The sequence below is a fragment of the Capricornis sumatraensis genome, chromosome 3 (genome assembly GCF_032405125.1).
Source record: "Capricornis sumatraensis isolate serow.1 chromosome 3, serow.2, whole genome shotgun sequence".
Lineage (NCBI taxonomy): Eukaryota > Metazoa > Chordata > Mammalia > Artiodactyla > Bovidae > Capricornis > Capricornis sumatraensis.
In genome coordinates this window covers 139,329,993-139,352,500 of record NC_091071.1, presented here as the reverse complement: position 1 = coordinate 139,352,500, position 22,508 = coordinate 139,329,993, and the positions used below count along the sequence as shown (strand labels likewise).

Sequence of the window (22,508 nt, the reverse complement as noted above, 5' to 3'; positions counted from 1 at the left end):
GAAAAAAGCAGAACAAAACAAAAGGCAGCCAGGGATCTTCTCTTCTCTAGAATGTATTTATTTACTTTATGCCTTCAAATAGGTTTTTTAGGCATGGGTGAGTGAAGGAATGGAGAAGAGAGAGAACAAATTAATAATTCCTTATGAAAAAGAACAAAGTCTAAGCCACTTCAGCTGTGCTCATCTGTTCAGGCATACACATCACTTAAGAAACAGCATTTAGATCTTTAAGAGAACCACAGACATGGAGAGAAAATTTGGAAAGAATGAATCTCTCCTTGTCAGAGGCTAAATATTCTCTAAATCAAAGTTCTGAAGGTGGATCCGAGAATTTTTCATACTAATTTTAAAGCAATAAAAGACTAAATGTAAAAGTGTAATTGGTTCCTTTTTTATAATGGTTCCTTTTTATAACTAGAAGGAGAACAGAAATAGACTGTGAGGGTGTGCTTGTGATTCTTATAGAATGTTAACATCGTGGCATAATAAGCAAATGCATGAAGTGTTTTAACACCCACTGCTACTGAACATTACACATGCATGCAAATCAGCCTGAATCTCTTTAGGAATTGAGGACTTAGGGAACTTTACTTTTGAAATCATAGCTCCCCATATGGACAATACTGAAGCTTGAGTTTAAAGGCACTTTCATCCAAAACTAAGCAGATCAAAATGACACTATTTCTACATGTATTTTTCCTACCTGCAGAAAAAAGGATAATAGTTATTTATGAAATACTGTTAGCAGCACCATGAGAAGAGCCTGATGTATATACAATACCCCCTGGTGGACCATATCCTTTCCAGTGATTTTTTGGTTTCTCAGGTACAGTAAGTCTACTGTAACTGATGACTTCGCCAGCTCTTTGAAAATCATAAAAGGGGTTGAGAATGGGGAGAATAAGGAGAAAGTGACTACCACATTTAGATGACATAGGCTACATTATAACACGGTAGCAGAAGGCCTGAGATCAGGCATTTGCGATCTCAAGTTACCTGAGATTCTGGTCCCAGCCCTGCCTCTGGTTACCTTAGTAATCATAGGATGGGATTGAGAGTTCCCATCAGCAAAATGAGGATGGTTCTAGATGGCCACTGAGTCTCCTTCCAATTCTAAAATTCTCATTTTTCTCTTTTTAATGTTGATTAAAACAAAGGTCCAGATCTTTCAAATTTTCTTTGCAGTGTTAAAGTTCTGTGAAGAATTCCAGTTTCTTCCTAATCAAAAGTGTGCTTAAACAGAACATAGGAGACTACAACTTCCCTCTGGAAGAACTCAAGTATTGAGGAATAATCAGAGTCTCATGTCAGTGAAAAAGAGTTCATCTATTGATTTAGCTTCAACCAACTATAAAATGATTAATATTTGCGATTATGGAAGAATAAGATTTAAAGGAAAGAAAGGAAATTGGTATATTTACCTCTTCCTAATTCCAGTTCTAGACTAAGGGGTAACTTAAGCATTTTTTTCAATGTCATATCCAAGAACCCTTAATTTTGTGGGAACATGAATCAGACATTTTAATGACAAAAAGAGATAGTCTTATGTGTCTCCAGAAAACCTATGAACTTGTTATATTGGCACCATTGGAAGAATACTAATGAATTCAGTATGCAAGGAATTGAAACTGAAATCACACAAACCCTTGGGTCCTTCGTCTTTGGGGGGGTGCAGGTTCCTAACTGGATCCCGGATACTGCAGTCTGTCCCTGCCCAGGTGAAATCGCAGATGCAGGTGGCTTCATTACTACACACCTGTGAAGAACAAAGAACAGAGATGGGGCATTCTCACCGTGCTTGGCAGAATAATGATGGTAAATGTAAAAGACACATGGGACAGGGTAGAAGCTTTAAAACCATTTGAAATGTTTAAGTCTCCCCTGGTTTTGTTTTTGGGGGTTTTTTGTTTCTGTTTTTTATTTTTGATGTGCTGGGTCTTGGCTGCTGCACAGGCTTTGTCTCTAGTTGCAGTGAGTGGCAGCTACTCTCTAGCTGCACTGCATGAGCTTTTCATCGCAGTTTCTTCTCTTGTCACAGAGCATGAGCTCTATGGCATGCGAGCGTCAGCAGTTGCGGCACGCGGGCTCAGTAGCTGCAGGTCGGAGGCTCGAGAGCACCGGCTCAATAGCTGTGGCGCACGGGCTTAGCTGTTCTGTGGCATGTGAGATCTTCCCAGACCAGGAAGATTCTTTACCATTGATCCATCAGTGAAGCCTCTCCCCTGGTCCTGAATACTAGACACAATGTATAGATCCAATTCTTGGGTGATATTTTTTCAGTTAATCTTAGAAAAATCAAAGATTAAAAGGAAGAAATTTTCAAATTAAATGTTAATTACTGGTGTTGATATTATTTAAGTATACACGTCTGACAATGTAGCTTTTTCAGAAGTAGTTGCTTCTAGAAACATACCTTAGAAACAATATGCTTAATTCAAGAAATTAATACCTGTTGGATTTAAAAGGCATTGCCAGAGATGAAACACCAGGAGACATAAATCACCAACACACTGCATTACCTCATCGTGCTCAACACAGAAGTCATTCGGTGGCATCCTCCCAGCCAAACAAGCTCCCCACCACCACCACCTTCCCTGCCTGCCTGTAGTGCCACTCCTCTCTCAGTCGGCCTGGCTGCAGACCCTCCGAGAGTGATCTCTGCCCCTCTCTCTGCCCCTGGAATGGACCTGTAATTTAGATGAAATAAATAACCATCCACAAACTGGAGACAGAGTAGTTTAAATCCTCATCTGCCTGTGAAATACATTCAGAGATAGATTGTTTAGAGATGATAAAATTGAATTTAAGCTTATGGATATAAGAAGCTTTTTAATCTGAAATGATATAATGTGATGATGATAATTAACACACTGAATTTTACCTTTTTTTCAACAGGATGAAGAAGTGGGGGGGTAATGGAGAATCATGGACCTTTTTATGCATTAAGTTTTATATATAATTCTTTCAGAGCAACAACTGAGGAGCTGAGTGGTCTGCCCAGTGCTTTTACTTTTGTTGTTGTTTTTAGTAGCTAAGTCGTATCCAACTCTTCTGCAACCCCATGGACTGTAGCCCACCAGGCTTCTCTGTCCATCAGATTTCCCAGGCAGGAATACTGGAGTGGGTTGCCATTTCCTTCTCAGGAGATCTTCCTGGCCCAGGGATCAAACCTGCATCTCCTGCATTGGCAGGTGGATTCTTTACCACTGAGCCACCAGGGAAGCTTTTCATTTACTATAGCAATTATTGAATATTTACTACATTGATTACATGCTAGGTATTTATACTCAGTGCTTTGTGCATAACATCTCATTTAATCACTAGCACCCTGATGATTGACAGAGGCTGAGTGACTTGCCCAAAGTAACTAGGATAAAAAGAAGCAGAGTCAGGATTCAAACTAGGGATCCTTTCTAGCCACAAAATCCACGCTCTTGATCATTAGTCTCTACTGCCTACCCATGAGTCTAAGTCATTGGGCATAAGCTCCTTATGCCTTTCTACCTTGTTGTGTGACCTATCACTCATTCAGCTATCTATATTTTGGATTACTTTTACCTTTGCTGCAGCATCTTCCTTTGATATGATCACTCTGAGTTTCTTCATGCCTTTTACCATTTTTGAATTCTGTATAAATTTTGAACTATCTTTCTTTTACTAAATCCAATTTTAAATAATCACTAAAATGTGTTTTTAGGTAATAAACCTAGGTTTTCCAGGAAGTACCTGCCCCAAAACTTTGTCCACAGAATTAAAGATACATACAGGTGTGTGTAGAGAGCACACCTTCTTTTTTGCTGGCAATGGTCCAAGAATAACTGTCCAACTTTAACATGCGAATTATAGCAGTGATCCAACCTCTAGTCTAGTGTGATCTTCAACACACAGATACTCAGTATGCACACTGAGTAGTTGAGGAGCTGAAAGGGAATTACTGAAAAGTATAAATTATTATGAATGGTGCAAAGCAGTCACATAGGGTCTATACTTCCTTAAGGAATCACATCATTTTTCTTCTAACTCCTTGGATTCCAAGAGACTGTGGTGAATAAAAATACACAAATATACAAAGTAATAAAAAAAAAAACAAACCTAAAACCATATCAACACATTTAGGTGTTATTCTTAGAAGATAAGGGTATAAGGAAATAATCACAGTCAGTGCCTAGAATCACAGAAGGAGAATGGCTGGACTAGAAGTCCAACCAGTGAGAACTTGGAGGATGTTAGTCAAGGAAGACTTGAGCCGGACACTGATGCCTACTTACCCCATGGCCTGAACACACTTTACCCTTGGAATCGAGGGGGCAGCTGCTCATATTTAGGGCCTGAATCTGTAGACACTTCCGATCTAAACACATCATAGATGGGCCACATGGTGTTCCATCTTCGACATAGCCCACATCCGTATCATCATCTAAAACCACATGAGCACCACTAAAAAGAAAAAGAGAGTCATACAGTCATTAGCACCACACTTGGAAATATACCACCAACATGAGCGAGGTTTGCTATTAAGGAAACTGAAGAGGCTGTCAGTGGACATGGATTTCGCCCAGCATTTCTCTACTTTTCCTTTCACCCTTTCTCCACCTCTCCTTAGTAAAAGAGTATGATAAAAGAAATTGCCTTTCAGTAGCATTATTGCTCTGCACTTCATCAGAACAAAAATATGTCATTTGCACAAAGTGTGTTCTAAACCTTTCCTTGTTTGCAAGACCAACATTAAGACTAAAGGAGAGGTGTGCGTAAGAACAACAGAAGCAATCCTATCATTAGCACTCTAAGACATTCTGATACAAAAAGGCAGGTGTTGGGCATAGAAAGCAACTGAAAACATCTTGAAAATTATTACTTTAGAGGGCTGGATTATTCATGATTAAAAAAAACAAGCCGATTCCTCTCTATTGATACATACTTCTAAAATCTCAAAGCTAAGGACAACCGGAATTTGAATAATAATCAGTGTTATAATTACTAACTATATACCTTGCTGAATATTTTTAAAATATTAAAATAAAATATTTTAATATTAAAATTTTTAAAAATATACTAGTTTAGACTATAACAATATAATTTAACAAGGTTGTTCCAATAAAGATTTGTGAAAACCTACACACTGAAAGGAAGATTCTGTGCATCAAAGTAACTACATTTGAATACTACAAATTTATCCAGGAAGGATCTTCTTGTCTAAGACCCTGTTCAAATCATCTTTAGAGCCATTTAAAAGACATGAAATCAGCAACCATTTGACCAAGAAAGCAATATCCAATGTGGCTATCCAGTTGATTTACCAAATTTTGTTCAAAATTATTTAGGGATGATTTTAAATCTTACATTCACCTATGTAAGATGAAGTTTTGCTATTTGGGGGATACTAAAGATAAGCAACAGTTAGAACTGGACATGGAACAACAGACTGGTTCCAAATAGGAAAAGGAGTCCGTCAAGGCTGTATACTGTCACCCTACTTATTTAACTTATATGCAGAGTACCTCATGAGAAACGCTGGACTGGAAGAAACACAAGCTGGAATCAAGATTGCTGGGAGAAATATCAATAACCTCAGATATGCAAATGACACCACCCTTATGGCAGAAAGTGAAGAGGAACTCAAAAGCCTCTTGATGAAAGTGAAAGTGGAGAGTGAAAAAGTTGGCTTAAAGCTCAACATTCAGAAAACAAAGATCATGGCATCTGGTCCCATCACTTCATGGGAAATAGATGGGGAAACAGTGGAAACAGTGGCTGACTTTATTTTTCTGGGCTCCAAAATCACTGCAGATGGTGACTGCAGCCATGAAATTAAAAGATGCTTACTCCTTGGAAGAAAAGTTATGACCAACCTAGATAGCATATTCAAAAGCAGAGACATTACTTTGCCAACTAAGGTCCATCTAGCCAAGGCTATGGTTTTTCCTGTGGTCATGTACAGATGTGAGAGTTGGACTGTGAAGAAGGCTGAGCGCCAAAGAATGGATGCTTTTGAACTGTGGTGTTGGAGAAGACTCTTGAGAGTTCCTTGGACTGCAAGGAGATCCAACCAGTCCATTCTGAAGGAGATCAGCCCTGGGATTTCTTTGGAAGGAATGATGCTAAAGCTGAAACTCCAGTACTTTGGCCACCTCATGCGAAGAGTTGACTCATTGGAAAAGACTCTGATGCTGGGAGGGATTGGGAGCAGGAGGAGAAGGGGACGACAGAGGATGAGATGGCTGGATGGACGTGAGTCTGAGTGAACTCCGGGAGATGGTGATGGACAGGGAGGCCTGGTGTGCTGCGATTCATGGGGTCACAAAGAGTTGGACACGACTGAGCGACTGGACTGAACTGAACTGAACTGAACTGAACTGAAAGATAAACATTACATATTCTGAGGGCAATTCTGTAGGGGGAATCCCAAAAGTGTTTTGGGCAATGGATGTTATCATTTGAATGAGAGCATAGCATCTTAGAATTACAACTCCTGTAATGGGAACAATATTATTTAAAATAAATATGACTCCCAGTGTTAAAAAAAAAAAAGTCTTGTATCTTCTGTGCCTTGTACTCACAGATAATTGGATATAACATGACTGACTAGAGCTATAAATATTTTAGTATATGCTTTCTATGGGCTTCCCTGGTAGCTCAGATGGTAAAGAATCCACATGCAATGTGAGAGACCTGGGTTTGATCCCTCAGTTGGGAAGATCCCCTGGATAAGGGAATTGTTACCCACTCCACTATTCTTGCCTGGAGAATTCCATGGACAGAGGAGCCTGGTGGGCTACAGTCTGTGGGGTCGCAAAGAGGCGGACACGACTGAGCGACTTTCACTTTCACTTCACTATACTTTCTATATGTGACTAGGTTTCAATTAATCTTCTAAAGCAAGCACATAGAGTATAGCTTAAATTCTTTTTTTGTCACAAAAAATAAAACATACAATGTTCAAACAGTGACATATTTCAATGCTCAAAACTTTAATCATATTCAAAATGAATATCATAAAATTCTACTTTTAAAATTATAATTACAAAGAATGTCTCCCTACTAATAAGTGGCATAATCTTTAAGCAGATACAATGTGCAAATTGATATATAACTTTGTTTTTTAAATGCCTTTCAATACACAAAGTGATAATAAAATCTAAGTTGTTATTTCTCTCATGAAAAATAGAAATATTTCCCTTGATTTTTTCTAAATTTGTAATTCTCGCGATTCATTAGGCTTGTCAACATTTACTATGTTACCTGCAGTCAATCACCCGGCCTTGGTGATAGAAGGAAGTTGGGATGATCTCACCCTGAAGTTGACCAATACGTGGCGCTCGAGTAAGGTTGGTGCAGAGTAAAAATCCACAGAACACATCACTGAACATATTAAACAAAAAGAACAAGACAGGAGGGATCAAACTGAAAAAATCTAAATTATTTGGTCCACAAATATTTAAAAATAAGAAATATTCCCTTTCCTTCTAAATGAAAACATTTGTTTAGATACTGTTGGTTGGTGAAAATTCCCCCTCCTTCCTAAAAGGATCAAAGCTTGTGCGAGGTAGCAAAGTAACCAGCTCTGAGAGATGGCTCATGACTGGTGCCAGAACCTATCATGGCACCCCCATTCTCTACACCCACTTACTTAGCCATGCCTCCTTCCCATCCTCCTAGAGCTAACAGTGGCCCCTGGAATATTGAGGTGTGAAGAAAAGCCAGATAGGGAGTTGCTGGGGAGAATTTTATGCTCTGGACAGGCTTTTAGAGCCTGACAGGGAAAAGGTCTTTTGTTGCTACCCCTGCTTCCTGCATTTGAATGCGGAACTTTGGCATTCACCTTGCAATCGTGAATTCATATGTAAAGATACAAAGTGAACATGCTAAGTTTTACAGAGAAGTGAGTGAAGTCGCTCAGTGGTGTCCAACTCTTTGCAACCCCATGGACTGTAGCCTACCAGGCTCCTCCCTCCATGGGATTCTCCAGGCAAGAGTACTGGAGTGGGTTGCCATTTCCTTCTCCAGGGGATCTTCCCAATCCAGGGATTGAACCCTGGTCTCCTGCATTCAAAGTCCAAGTTTTACAGAGAAGAGAGGCAGAGATCACCTGGGTCCTTGGTGACATTGTTAAATGACTCACTCACCATGAGGACAACTACCTCCAGCATAATTATTAAGTAAACAATGAACTCCTTAAAAAATGTGCAAAGAATTGAAATGGCATATCACACACACACAATCCATGTCCAGTAAATGCATGAAAATGTACTATTCCATTCATAAATGCAAATTAAAACCACAATAATAAAGCAATTCACACCCAGCAGAATACATAAAAGTAAAATGTCTGATGACACCAAGTGTTGGTGAGAATACAGTATAGTACAACAAAACTCTCTTATACAAATTATCAGTGGGAGCATTTACTAGCGGAGAAGGTGATGGCACCCCACTCTTGCCTGGAAAATCCCATGGACAGAGGAGCCTGGTGGGCTGCGGTCCATGGGGTCGCTAAGAGTTGGACATGACTGAGCGACTTCACTTTCACTTTTCACTTTCATGCATTGGAGAAGGAAATGGCAACCCACTCCAGTGTTCTTGCCTGGAGAATCCCACAGATGGAGGAGCCTGTAGGCTGCAATCCATGGGGTCACACACAGTCGGACACGACTAAAGCGACTTAGCAGCAGCAGCAGCAGCATTTACTAGCACAACCATTTTAGAAAATAGTGTCATACCATCTAGTGACACTGAGAATATACATCCCTTATGACTTAGCAATTTTTCTTCCAGGAATGGCCTTAGAAAAATATGTACAAATGAGAACTAAGTTACATGTACCCGAATGTTCACAGTAGCACGATTCCTAATAGCCAAAACATGGAAACGATCTAAATGTCTGTCAACACAAAATGGAGAAGGTATATACCTATAAATATGAATGAAAATGAAATAAAAGAATAATAAATATGAATCTATGGCTACACACACCATGGAAAACTCTCAAAATAATGAACTTAAGACGCAAAATACAAAACAATACATGAAACATGATTCCTTTTATATAAAGCTACCAAAATTTTAGGCAAAGTAAACTGTTTAGGGCTGAAAACTTGAGCAGTATATCTCTAAAGAAAACTCAGAAAGCAACTGCCATAAAATTGAGGACAACAGTAACTTCAGGAGACAGGAGCGGTGAGGGTGAAGAATACATCCTGGGATGCACTGTTTCTTGATACACAGAGGGGTTACATGAAAGCTCACTTTGCATTTATTTGGCAAAATGTATATTTGTATATTAATCACTTTTCTGTTTCTATATTTCTCAATTTTTTTTAATTTAAAAAATATACATTTATTTTCCTTAACTCACTTGTGGCTGGATATTCTATTGCCAGATATTGGAAGCTGTCTTCTACAATGATCTAAAGCAATGCCTCCCAACTTTCTGAAGTCACGGAGGCACAGAGAAATGATCAGATTGGTCTGTGACATTGGCTTAATGAATGAAGCCAGAGGCATCCAACGCCATAGGTTCTGACTAGTTTAGACTCCACTTCCTCCCTGGAACCTCAAAGACTGAACATCTCAAAACTTCTATACCTCAGTCACGAGACATCAGATGGGAAGCTCTGTTCTGTTATTTTGGTTTAATTTTAAAGAAGTCAAAGATTTTTTGCCTCCTAAGGCCTCATCCATCACCAAAGATTACATACAACTGCCAAGTTTCAAAAAGTACAACATTAGAGACCATTAATTAGATAAATAAAACTTCCCTTAAATCGTAGCTCTGCTTCACAATGGGAGAAGAATCCCCACTGTTAGGGAAGGAGAATGGAGGAGCTTTGGTCTATCACATAATGATCCGAGAGATCCAAGTCATTGAGTTAACCGTAAAAAACTACTAAATTGCAATTTTAACTTTCCTCAACAAATCAAGGGAGAATATTACCAATGTGCTCTGAAGGCGTCTCATTTCTTGAGTAAAGAGTCCTCAGAAGGCACTGACCAGATAATTTTTGGCTTTCCTCATAGTTCAGTTGGTCAAGAATAAGTCTGCAATGCAGGAGACCCCAGTTTGATTCCTGGGTTGGGAAGACCCCCTGGAGGAGGGAAAGGCTACCCACTCCAGTATTCTGGCCTGGAGAATACCATGGACTGCATAGTCCATGGGGTCACAAACAGTGGGACACAACTGAGCGACTTTCACTTTCAGATACTTTTTAAAAGGGAAAATAAAACTTGAATACAGATATTAGCTATTTAATAAAATTGTGTTACATTTGAAAAATAATCAAATGTATGTTATTTCATCTTAAATGGCTCCTGAAATACAGACAGTCTACATCTTTTGCTTGCAGAATTCCTTATACTAGTATATTCATAGGCTTTTTGAAAGCAAAAGTAGAAAATCAAAAAGAAGAGAGAGAGAGAGAAGTCGTTCAGTTGTGTCCGACTCTTTGCGACCCCGTGAACTAAAGCCCACCAGGCTCCTCCGTCCTTGGGATTCTCCAGGCAAGAATACTGGAGTGGGTTGCCATTTCCTTCTTTAAAATACCTTAGCAAAATATCTCTTCCAAACAAGCTTCAAGTAAAATACAGCATGTGAGAGCTTTCCTGAATTTTACAGAAATGGTGTGTCTGTGCCACAGAAACAGTTTAGTTCATAGCCATTTGCTTCTAGATATACAGTCTTTTAAATTCATACTTCAAAAATTTTAGTAGTCAATTTATTTTAAAAAATCAGTAACACTTATTTTGTGCTCCTTGCACCACGTCCACCCATTATGTTCCCAGGGACGGCCAACTCACTGTTTGCTGCACTGTATCCATCGGTCTCCATCCCTTCCACAGTTGCCCTTCTCGGTGCCTTCTGTATTCAGCTTTTCATAACAGAATTTGTCAGACCCTGAAGCCTCTATTGGAGATGAGCAAGAAAAGAGAATTACTTTTAGTTCCATTTTGTTTTCCATAACCAGTACTGTGCCAGTAAATCTTAATAACTGTTGCTCCAGAAAAAGGCACAAATTCCTAATTTGTAGCACTTACCCATTTCCATGGTGTAAATTTCCACAGTGTAATACATGGCTAATTTGAAACTAAGAATGTGACGTCAATCGGCTCCTATAATTCCTGAAAATCTCACCCATGGCTCTTGCAAGCTAAGACAGAACAGCTCAAACACACCATTCTTTTTAACTTGGGAGACAAATTTATTCCCAATTCTTGTTGGTGGGTTTGAGGATGGGAGGTAGGATTAATCATCAGCAGGAATTAGTGAGGTGACACCAAAAAAACTAATAAACATTCGTAACCCTGCTTTCTATTAGTATCAGGAAGCATCATAAAATCTGAGCTTGCCGAAATTTTGTTGGCACGTGGATTTTGATATTTCAACTTTTTTGAAAGACAAATATACCTCTATTATCTTTCCCTTGTCAAAACTGAACGATTGAAAGTAAATCTTTAAGTTAAATGATATTTCCCAAACACTAAAGCACTTGTGCATGAGTCCTAGTCCCCTTTGGCTGTCTTCTTTTCCTGGTAGGTGACCGAGTCTTTGCCAGCAAGACAGAACCATTTCTCTCTCTTCCAGTCTGGACCTCATTAACTGAAATTCACTGGCAAGACAATGAAAATGTCAGGAAGAGAATATGTGTACTGACATGTAGGGAACATCCTGAGAAAATGACCATGTACCCAAATCTCTGTCTGTATATCAGGAAGTACTTGTGTTTCATTTCGAACTGAGATAATCAATTACAGAATTAAAAAAAAAAAAAAAGCCTGGTACTTTCCTAGGATAAAAGAATGGAAAGCTAACTTGAAGCGGTGAATGTTAAATCCAAGGTATAAAGAAAATTACCCAAGTGGACGGATAATGAGCATGACCACTGCACTCAACCCAATCTTAGCAAGTGGGTGTGACATCCGTTCTGTCACAGCCACAATCAGTGAATAGCACTGTTCGGTTCTGATGACAAGTCTTCAACGTCAGCAGTTGTTTGCTGTGGCTTTACGACTATGATTCACCATTCTCTTCAGCCTTTTCTAGTTTTTTTTTTCTCCTGTTTTAATCACTCCCAATCAGCAAGACGGGCAGCAAAGAATCCCAAGAGAAACCTGAGTGTGACCACCAAGCGGGAAACACGACCTACTTGTTCCCCAGATGTACTGACACTGGTTGTCCCGGGTCTTGCACTCCCCGTTGTAGCAGCGGCCCTGAGGACAGAATACATGCCATAAGGTACAAGGAGTCCCATTTTCCCCACAGATTCTCACTGCAAGGTCTCCTTATCATTGTTTCAGACAAAGTTGGGTTTTCTTGGTTACCCTAGTATTTTCACAATGAAAATAAAACTCACAAACATCTTAAGAGACACAGAAGAATGAAAATTAAAATCTAAAAAACAGAACAGACCTCACTGTGCAGCTCAAGTACAATTAATCATCTAAAATGTTATGGAAAACAAAAATGGGTGCATTTCTTTGAGTGACACCAAAATGATTTTTAGGTTATTTTGTATGTGAATGGTTAGGTCATAACATAGCTTCAGGAAAAAAAAAAGCATTACAATATATTACCATATTTTCCCATAATAGGCTAAAATGATTAAAGATAGTTACGACTCCATAAGTTAGATCTCTAATTCTTCAGCCATTACTTTTTTTCCCTACACTCTCAATCTGGACAGTTTGCACCCAGAGATAAATATATTTAGTATTTTATATGATATGAAACAACTCTGAATTAGAAGACCAATGCAATAATTTCCTGTTGTTTGAGCTGCAATTTGCCATCAAAATTACATTCATCCAAAACAACCCTGAAAACTGAGCCTTTCATAAAATCCCAGTTAAAACCTATGGCCCAGCATACCTGATTTTGGTTGCATGCATATCCATCTTGCTTATGAAGATTTGGTGGGCACTGAAAAATATATTTTTAGTTAACATTCGATACGTGAAGTACTTTCAGCTTATTTGCACAATACATTAAAATGCAAAAAAATTTAAGGATGATTTTATTACTATTTGTAAATTGTGTGTTACCCATCATTCATATCAGTAAAGTTTGAAATAAATATTAAAAAAATACAACTTATAATTAGGAAAACATGAGTAACTCCTTAAATAGCTAATCCAAATTTATTTTCCAGTCATTGGTAAAAATGAATCACTCAGTCAAAGCAGTGGGTGCTTCTTATGTTTGTTTTCCATGAGATGCACTAGAATAATTTACGTTCACTTGCCTACAAAGTTCAAAGTAGAAGGGATTAAAATGGACAATGAAGGGAACAAATCAGCTTGTTACACAGGAGTGGATACGTTCAGGATCTAATTTATAAGACCTCGATCAGCTCTATGAAAATGTCAGATCCGCATGTGACACCCATGACACCCACCTCCATGCCACATTACTGAAAAAGAAGCAATACCCAGCCCTTCAATAAAAGTGCTGTACCGCCACTACATTTCTGACCTCTCAGACTACAGACTTGTTAAAACAACCGTAATGTGATAGTTCTTTCTTTTTCCAGGTCTATTTATCAAATTTTTTTTTTAAGTACATTTCAATTTTCCCTAACATTATCCTGGATAAATTCACATTTTTACTCTCTCTTCATCTTATTTATCACATTTAAGAGAGCTATTAAAAAAAAAAAAAAGAGTCAAGTCTAAGGCCTGAATAAGAAACATAGCAATACCCTGTGAGGTCCTCCCTTGATTTTCACCTTCTCAGTAAATGACAGTCCCAACTCTCCCAGTTGCCCAGACCCCAAACCAGGGAGTCATCCTGGGTTCCTCTCTTTTACTCACACTCTCTTTCTAGTCCATCGACGAATCCTGGTAGCAATGCCTTCAAATATAATTACAATCTGACCAGTTTCCTCCATCTCCACCGCTAACAGCTGATTGAACCCAACACTATCTTCTCACCTGATGATGCAACCACCTCCAACTGATTTCCCTTCATCCCCTCTAGTCTCCTTATAGGTGACAGAGTGACCAGAGTGTCCCTTTAAAAACCTAAACCACATCATGTTGCTCTTCTGCTAATGGCTTCCCGGTCTACTCACTGGTCTTCCAAACTCATGATCTGCTCCTATACTGACCCTGCCCTCACCCCTACCTGACCTCACATGAGGGCACCAGCCATGCTGTCAACCCGTGGTCTTTGTTCTTGCTCTTCCTCCAAGCTTTCCCGCAGATTTCCACCCAGCTTGTTCTCTCAATTTTTTTAGGATATTGCCTGAACATTAGCATCTCAGAGAAGCCTTCTTTAACCATGTCCTCCAACCCCATAACCTCCTCCCCCATTTTAGCATCCTCTGTTCCCCATTCACTGTTTTACTTATCACCAAACTTTCATGTGTCTGTTTGTCTGTTCGGTCAGTTCAGTTGTTCAGTTGTATCTGACTCTTCATGACCCCATGGACTGTAGCACACCAGGCTTCCCTGTCCATCACCAGCTCCTGGAGCTTGCTCAAACTCATGTCCATCAAGTTGGTGATGCCATCCAACCATTTCATCCTCTGTCACCCCCTTCTCCTCCTGCCTTCAATCTTTCCCAGCATCAGGGTCTTTTCTAATGAGTAAGTTCTTTGTATCAGGTAGCCAAATTATTGGAGTTTCAACTTCATCATCAGTCCTTCCAATGAATATTCAGGACTGATTTCCTTTAGGATTGATGGTTTGATTTCCCTGACATCTAAGGGACTCTCAAGAGTCTTCTCCAATACCACAGTTCAAAAGCATCAATTCTTTGGCACTCAGCTTTCTTTATAGTTCAACTCTCACATCCATACATGACTACTGAAAAAACCATAGCTTTGACTAGATGGAAGTTGGTTGGTAAAGTATGTCTCCGCTTTTTAATATGCTGTCTAGGTTGGTCATAGCTTTTCTTCCAAGGACCAAGCATCTTTTAATTTCATGGCTGCAGTCATCATCTACAGTCATTTTGGAGCCCAAGAAATAAAGTCTCTCACTGTTTCCATTGTTTCCCTATCTATTTGCCATCAATTGATGGGACCAGATGCCGTGATCTTAGTTTTCTGAATGCTGAGTTTTAAGCCAACTTTTTTACTCTCCTCTTTCACTTTTATCAAGAGGCTCTTTAGTTCTTCGCTTTCTGCCATAAGGGTGGTATCTGCATATCTGATGTTATTGATATTTCTCCCAGCAATCTTTTTTAATTAATTCATTAATTTTAATTGGATGCTAATTACTTTACAATATTGTGGTGGTTTTTGCCATACACTGACATGAATCAGCCACAGTGTTAATGTGTGTCTCTCAACAATCTTGATTCCAGCTTGTGCTTCATCCAGCCCAGCATTTCTCATGATGTACTCTGCATATAAGCTAAATAAGCAGAGTGACAATATACGGCCTTGATGTACACCTTTCCCGATTTGGAACCAGTCTGTTTTTCCATGTCCAGTTCTAACTGTTGCTTCTTGACCTGCATACAGATTTCTCAGGAGGCAGGTGAGGTGGTCTAGTATTCTCATCTCTTGAAGAATTTTCCACATTTTGTTGTGATTCACGCAAACGCTTTTGTTTACTGCTCCCATCCTAATGCAAGCTCCATGCAGGCAGGGATTTTCTGTCCTTGCTCCCTCCCTGGCACCTAGAACAAAGCTGGGCTCAATTATTATTGAGAAGGTGCTCAATGACTAGTGACTGACTGAGAAAATAAATAAATGACCTGCACAATTATTTTATTCTGCAGTAGCAAGCTGTTTATCAAGGTCACAACAGAAAGATAATAGAACTACTTTAGAATTGCTAAGAAGCAGTAACTTATCAAGGAACACATTGAGATTAAAGGCTTTGGTTCTACAGCTTTCTAAAGAACAACCAATTTTCATACCAGTTTTCATTCAACCTAATGGTAACTATTCAAAAGATGTAATTATCAGCATGAGAACTTGGTTTACTGGACCAACTGCACAAAAACAGAGATTCCCTATGGTCTCTTTCATTCATCCAAATCCATTCAAAACACCGTTATTATCTTATTAATCAACTAACAGTAATTACTCACTTACTCCAAGGTGAACGCAACCACATTGAACCAAAATGCAAAAGAAATGTCGTTTGCTGAATACACACATCAGGGTCTAAACTTAACTTGTCATATTTGACTTTTGTGATGTTTCAACAGGAGAAAACTAGTAGGATTTGATAAAATTTAAAAAGTTCTCATTATAAACTGTCATAACTACATGGAAGGAGATTTCTAATCTATTTTCAGTTTAGGCTAATAAAAGCCAGTTGTTTAACACTGAAATGTTTAACAAAAGAAATTATGAAATGTCTATTGTTCTCTGGAGACATTTAAAATAGAAGAACCATAAATCTGTGTAATTTATTCTGCTTGTCAGCAGAGCTCTGGATTCGGTCTCTAAACGCCATCTGAGGGACTTCCCTGGTGGTTTAGTGGTTAAGAATCTGACTTTCAGTGCAGGGGACATGGGTTCAATCCCTGATCTTGGAACTAAGATCCTACATGCCACAGGGCAACTATGCCTGCATGCCTCAACTAGAGACACAGTCAAAAATTTAAAAACATATAAAAAATAATACTGAAAAATAAATGACATTTTTACCCTGTGCAGGAAGGTCCAACTGAGGCTAGCTTCCACAGTGCAACAGCCTTTAAATGTACTTATTTTAAATTGTGTTATACTCCCATTTTGATGACATATTTCACAGTTTAACAAAACATATTTCCCATATCTTTCAAAAATATCTTCATTAGATCATCCAGATTGTTTGCCCAGAATGTCTCTCAGTTCCATGTCTTATTTATTCTCTTTTAAATCATGAATTTAAAGAGCAGCTCAGAAGCATCAGATAATAATATAAAAAATAAGCAGAAATATACTGTGAGATAAAAGCAATAAATACATAATGTCACCAAAAGTACTGATTTTCAGAGATGCAGAGATTCTAAGACATCCCATTTTAATTATTATTAGTATCAATTAAATTCAAAGTTTCCTGCTTCTTTCAAAACAGAAGAATTACTGTGTGTTGGGGGCAGGGGTGTGGTGGTATTTAACTCCCTCTCTTCCACTTACCTAGTTCAGGTTCCTTCTGGTCATAGAAGGGAACTGTTACTAAAGGAACATGCTATTCTAATACGTCACTGAGAATTTAACAGTACAATTTTCACCTTGGGACATGAAATAAAGAGAATATTTTAAAAATTTAAATAAAATATTAGATTGAACAAGAACCCTTATTATAAAAACTTTATTTCCAGTAAAGCCTATGACAATTCAGGAGTTAAAGGTTGGAATGGAAAAACTATACTTTTATACTTTGGCCACCTGATGTGAAGAAGTGACTCATTTGGAAAGACCCTGATGATGGGAAAGATTGAAGATGGGAGGAAAAGGGGACGACAGAGGATGAGACAGTCAGATGGCATCACCGACTCAATGGACATGAGTTTGAGCAAACTCCAGGAGTTGGTGATGGACAGGAAGGCTTGGCATGCTACAATCCATGGGGTCGCAAAGACTCAGACACGACTGAGCGCTGAACTGAACTGATACTTTCAAAAGAACTGAACACACAAAACCAAACCCATATACGATGGGTATAAAAACAGTTTCATTCTACAAAACTAAAAATATAACTCAGTGGAATAGTGTATCAGAAATGTCAGTATACTGACATAAGTCACAGAATCCACAGTTCTTACATACTAACACTATATTATTTAAAAATTGCAAAGAAATCAATTTATGTATTTATATAAGGACTGCTGCTGCTAAGTTGCTTCAGTCGTGTCCGACTCTGTGCGACCCCTAGACGGCAGCCCGCCAGGCTCCCCCGTCCCTGGGATTCTCCAGGCAAGAACACTGGAGTGGATTGCCATTTCCTTCTCCAATGCATGAAAGTGAAAAGTGAAAGTGAAGTCGCTCAGTCGTGCCCAACTCTTCACAACCCCATGGACTGCAGCATACCAGGCTCCTCCGCCCATGGGATTTTTCCAGGCAAGAGTACTGGAGTGGGGTGCCATTGCCTTCTCTGCTATATATAATGACAGATATGCATAAAAATCACAAAAGGATAACCTGAATACAGTTCACTATACCATAACCTTTGTACTATATCCATTTGAATCAAGCCTCAGAATATATACATCAAAACCTTTCAAAAGATTAACTAGGAAATTTTGTTTTCCTCTCCTCATGTTTCCTTCCAGGGAGGAGAACTCAGTGTTGCTCCAGTTACTCTGCTCCTGTGCTCACTTCTCCAGGCAGGTAGAGCAATTTACAGGTTGATGGATACACTTCAGAAGAATAACACAGCATTCTGGCTCAGTTCTGCCATCTTCTCCTGCCTACTCACATAATTCATCCTCTCTCTACTGCTCCTCCATAGCATACAAGGCAAGGGCCACCTTGGCAAGGAGAGGTCATTCCAGGCCCAATTATGGCAATAATCTGTTACTACAGCCTAAATCTGGGATTTGTAAAGAGGCCCATTTAGCCCTCACACTGAGCTCTCACTTTCAACTTGGCTCTTTGCAATAACAAAAATGATATTTTAGTTTCCAGCTATACTCTATCAGGAACCCCATGTAAACCACAATACCTGGCAATAGGTAATTCTGCTCTTGAGAAATTTACCCTAAGTTGCTAACTCCAAACAAGAAACACTCTTTAAAATGCATAGAGGGACTTCCCCGGTGGTCCAGTGGTTAAGACTCTTCCCTTCCAATGCAGGAAGGAAAGCAGGTTTGATCCCTGGTCAGAGAACTAAGAGACCATATGCCATGTGGCCGGGCCAGAAAAAAAATTTTTGTAATGCAAAGAGATTTATAGCCATATTAATGATAATAATGAAATGCTGCCAGCAATCTAAATATTCACCACTAGATGTAGAAGTGACTCGTAAATCCACATGGCTGACTTTCATGCAACTGTAAAGGGAATATTTATAAAAACTATATCACAGCATGGGAAAATGCTGTCGAAGTAACATCAGAATAATATTAAAGGTAGGATGAAGTTGAAAATTCTTACCAAGCCCCTACACCTGACTCCTGACTTCTTCCCTGAATCATTTCCACTATTTCCCAGCTATCCCTGCTTTCATTCCATCTCTTGAAGAAGCCATGATTCGGTATTCACTGGGTCTCATTAATTTATTAACCTTTCTAACCCAGCAGAATGCAAGCCTGGGAAGAGCAAGGAGGTGGCTATTTCGATTCCTCCCAAAGCCTGGCATTCAAAGCAGTGCTTGAGACACAGCAGGGGCTCCACAAATATCCATTTGAATGACAAAGACATAAAACAACACGATATAAATGTTTAAAAACATAAAAAGTAAAGAAGGAATGCCGAAAGGCAATCTTAATGATAATGCAATAATTTTAACATGAAGAAGATCATGCCAAGTGTGTGGGCCATGAAGCCAGTGCTTCATACATAAATGGAGAGAGCTGGTGACAGACAATCCCACTCCAACTACAGCAGTGCGACGCTTTCAGATTTCTACACTGAGCTTGTGTCCAAAATTTTGTTAAAAGAAAGGGTTTTGTGGCTCAAAATTGTTTGAAAACAGTACCATTAGTGCTTTATCAGTGTGAGCCTACTGTTTTAGATGTGGGGACCAGAACATTGCTGATACATACAACTATACCAATTAATTGGATATAAGCAATAATAAAGGAAATTAATTATAAAGGGGAAATTTGGAAGAAAATGGATTTTTTAGGCCCAATAAATATTCCTAAAATAAAAGCATAGTGGGAGCTAGAAACTACTAGAAAACAGACAAAACAAAACCAAAAACCCCAAAAGAACCAAATCATAATCACACATGTAATTCAAATTGAAAGCATTATAATATGTATTTGCAAATAAGATCTATTTCCTAAAACTCAGTTTGCCATACCTGGCCAGAGTCTCCAGTACAATATTCGGTAATATCACACCCATTCACAGCATCCCGACATTCATATCCTCGTGGCTGAAACTACAAATCAAAACTCAATATTAGGAACCAGTATTAATATTTCAAAGAGTTAGTATTCTTGTATTCACCAGAAATCATGACATCCTCTCATAACCACTGCCAAACTCTTTATGAATCAGCAAGGTAGTTTCAGAATAGAGATAATTCCCAAAAACCATTCCCTGTAGTAAATATGAATCATTAACCACGGCATTAAATGTTCAGATTTCAAAATCTGCTATTTCAGAGTATTATATTTGAAAAACACTGTGATAGCAATTATGTAAAGAAGAAACACTGGTGTGACTTAAGACAAAAGCATTAAACACTAAAATATAAATATAAATGTTTAGGACCTCTCTAAAGGCTGATATACACACCCAATCTGCACTAATTTATCTATTAGCTTGGATACTAGTCTTGCTTTAGCTAAATATATACAATCAGATTTCAATTAATTCATATGAATTCCCTTCAGTGATGCCAGTGGATGACTGCTGAATACAAGGCATTTTGCCTAGGAGAGGGGTTGGTAAAAGATGAAGGAAAGAGTCCATCATTTTCAAGTATTTTATAATCTGCTTGGGGACCTAAGGCAAGAAAATCTAAGCTGGAATCTTCTAGAATATCACATGCCTAATACCCCTTTGGTATTGAATAACGTTAAATCATATTATTTTCTGGTTTTAAAAAATATTAGGAATTTTATAGAATGAGAAAAACAAAGATTTTAAAAATAACTTTTTAAAAATTAACCACAGGTTTCCAAAGATAGAAGTAACTATATTTCCACACAAAAAAAAGGTGTGCATATACACATATAAACTTACATCCATATATTACTTCCTTATCTGGCTCGTTTGCCTTTCTGCTGCTGCTGCTAAGTTGCTTCAGTAGTGTCCGACTCTGTGCAACCCCATAGACGGCAGCCCACCAGGCTCCCCCATCCCTGGGATTCTCCAGGCAACAACACTGGAGTGGGTTGCCATTTCCTTCTCCAATGCATGAAAGTGAAAAGTGAAAGTGAAGTCGCTCAGTGTGTCCAACTCTTAGCGACCCCATGGACTGCAGCCTACCAGGCTCCTCTGCCCATGGGATTTTCCAGGCAAGAGTACTGGAGTGGGTTGTCATTGCCTTCCCGTTTGCCTTTCTAAGGGATTTTAAACATCAAATGTGAAAATATAAGGACTAGGTTTTATGCTCAGGCTCTAAAATAAATTAGGATGAGTTTTAAAGAAAAAGTTTGTAAGTGGGACATATTATGAAAAAGACTACAGAAATTGTCCCTCTTCTATTCAACCATTTACTTGGTTTTCACCCATGTTAGTAGAGCAATTGCCAATGATTATTTTGGAAGGATTATAGGTATATTTTCTTAGGCAGGTGCTGGAGAATAGGATTATTGGCTGTTGTTCAGTCACCCAGTTGTGTCCAACTCTTTGCCACCCTATGGACTGCAGCACAGCAGGCCTCTCTGTCCCTCACCATCTCCCAAAGTTTGCGCAAGTTCATGTCCATTGCATCAATGATGCCATCAGCCATCTCATCCTCTGACACCCTCTTCTCCTTCTGCCTTCAATCTTTCCCAGCATCAGGGACGTTTCCAATGAGTCAGCTGTTCGTATCAGATGACCAAAATATTGGAGTTTCAGCTTCAGTATTAGTCCTTTCAACGAGTATTCAGGGTTGATTTCCCTTAAGATTGACTAGTTTGATCTCCTTGCTGTCCAAGGGTTTGTTGGTAGTGATTTATAATAAAGATAATTGTAGTAACTCACAGAATTTGGGTAGATTTATTGATTCAATAAAATTGCTGGGCTAATACACAGTGTCTATCAACAAAAATGTGACAAGCTGTACAAATACTCAAGGTACACATTGCAATATTTGGCTAATATGTCATCGATAAGAGAGATGAAACTGTCAGAGAACTCACAAGACATGAGGTATTATTGCAGCAAGGCCCATCGCTGCAGTGGGCCCCATTGGAGAGAGAGCATTTCTTACAGCACAGTCCATAGCATTCCTAGAGAAAACACTTCACGTGAGTAAGTGAGGAAACCCACTCGCTGGTCATTCTATATTTTCTCCACATGTGACATGCATTATTTACATGAGGAGATGTATATAATGGTAAGCAAATATTTTAGGAAAGAATTAATCATTTTAGTGGTAGATTCTTTCCTGCTATACTTCTCAGCAAAGTATAGTCTTCTAAGAAAGGACTTCTCTACCAAAGAGTAAGCTTATTTTTTAGCAGGCATCCTACCCTCGGTTAGCTCTATTATAATTTCAACACTCAATCTAGCTTTACAAAGACAAAAATATTATACAACACAGAAAGAATTTTCATGACTTGGTACAACTTGTCTGAGATGAATATGAGCTATGAATTTTTAAGAGATATGAATTTGGGTAGAAGAATGTGTTCGGTTTCTTCAGACAGAGCCATAAGGACATGTTTAATTCTAGCATGTCTGAGCTAGGACTAAGCATTGATGAGAGAGTTCAGAAGTCAAGGCAGTGAGGCCACAGTGGATGAT

At 38.8% G+C, this 22,508-nt stretch overlaps 1 protein-coding gene across 1 annotated transcript in view; it reads right to left on the bottom strand.

The window, feature by feature from the left end:
* Positions 1-22,508, bottom strand: part of ADAM23 (ADAM metallopeptidase domain 23) — a 186,275-nt gene that overhangs the window by 18,498 nt on the left and 145,269 nt on the right. The window contains exons 17-24 of the mRNA XM_068968677.1: positions 21,902-21,991; positions 19,906-19,986; positions 12,860-12,910; positions 12,138-12,201; positions 10,792-10,897; positions 7,240-7,359; positions 4,269-4,437; positions 1,645-1,756 (exon numbers count right to left, since the gene is read on the bottom strand). Coding sequence (XP_068824778.1) covers positions 1,645-1,756; positions 4,269-4,437; positions 7,240-7,359; positions 10,792-10,897; positions 12,138-12,201; positions 12,860-12,910; positions 19,906-19,986; positions 21,902-21,991 — 793 coding nt within the window. The remainder of the gene's footprint in view (positions 1-1,644; positions 1,757-4,268; positions 4,438-7,239; positions 7,360-10,791; positions 10,898-12,137; positions 12,202-12,859; positions 12,911-19,905; positions 19,987-21,901; positions 21,992-22,508) is intronic.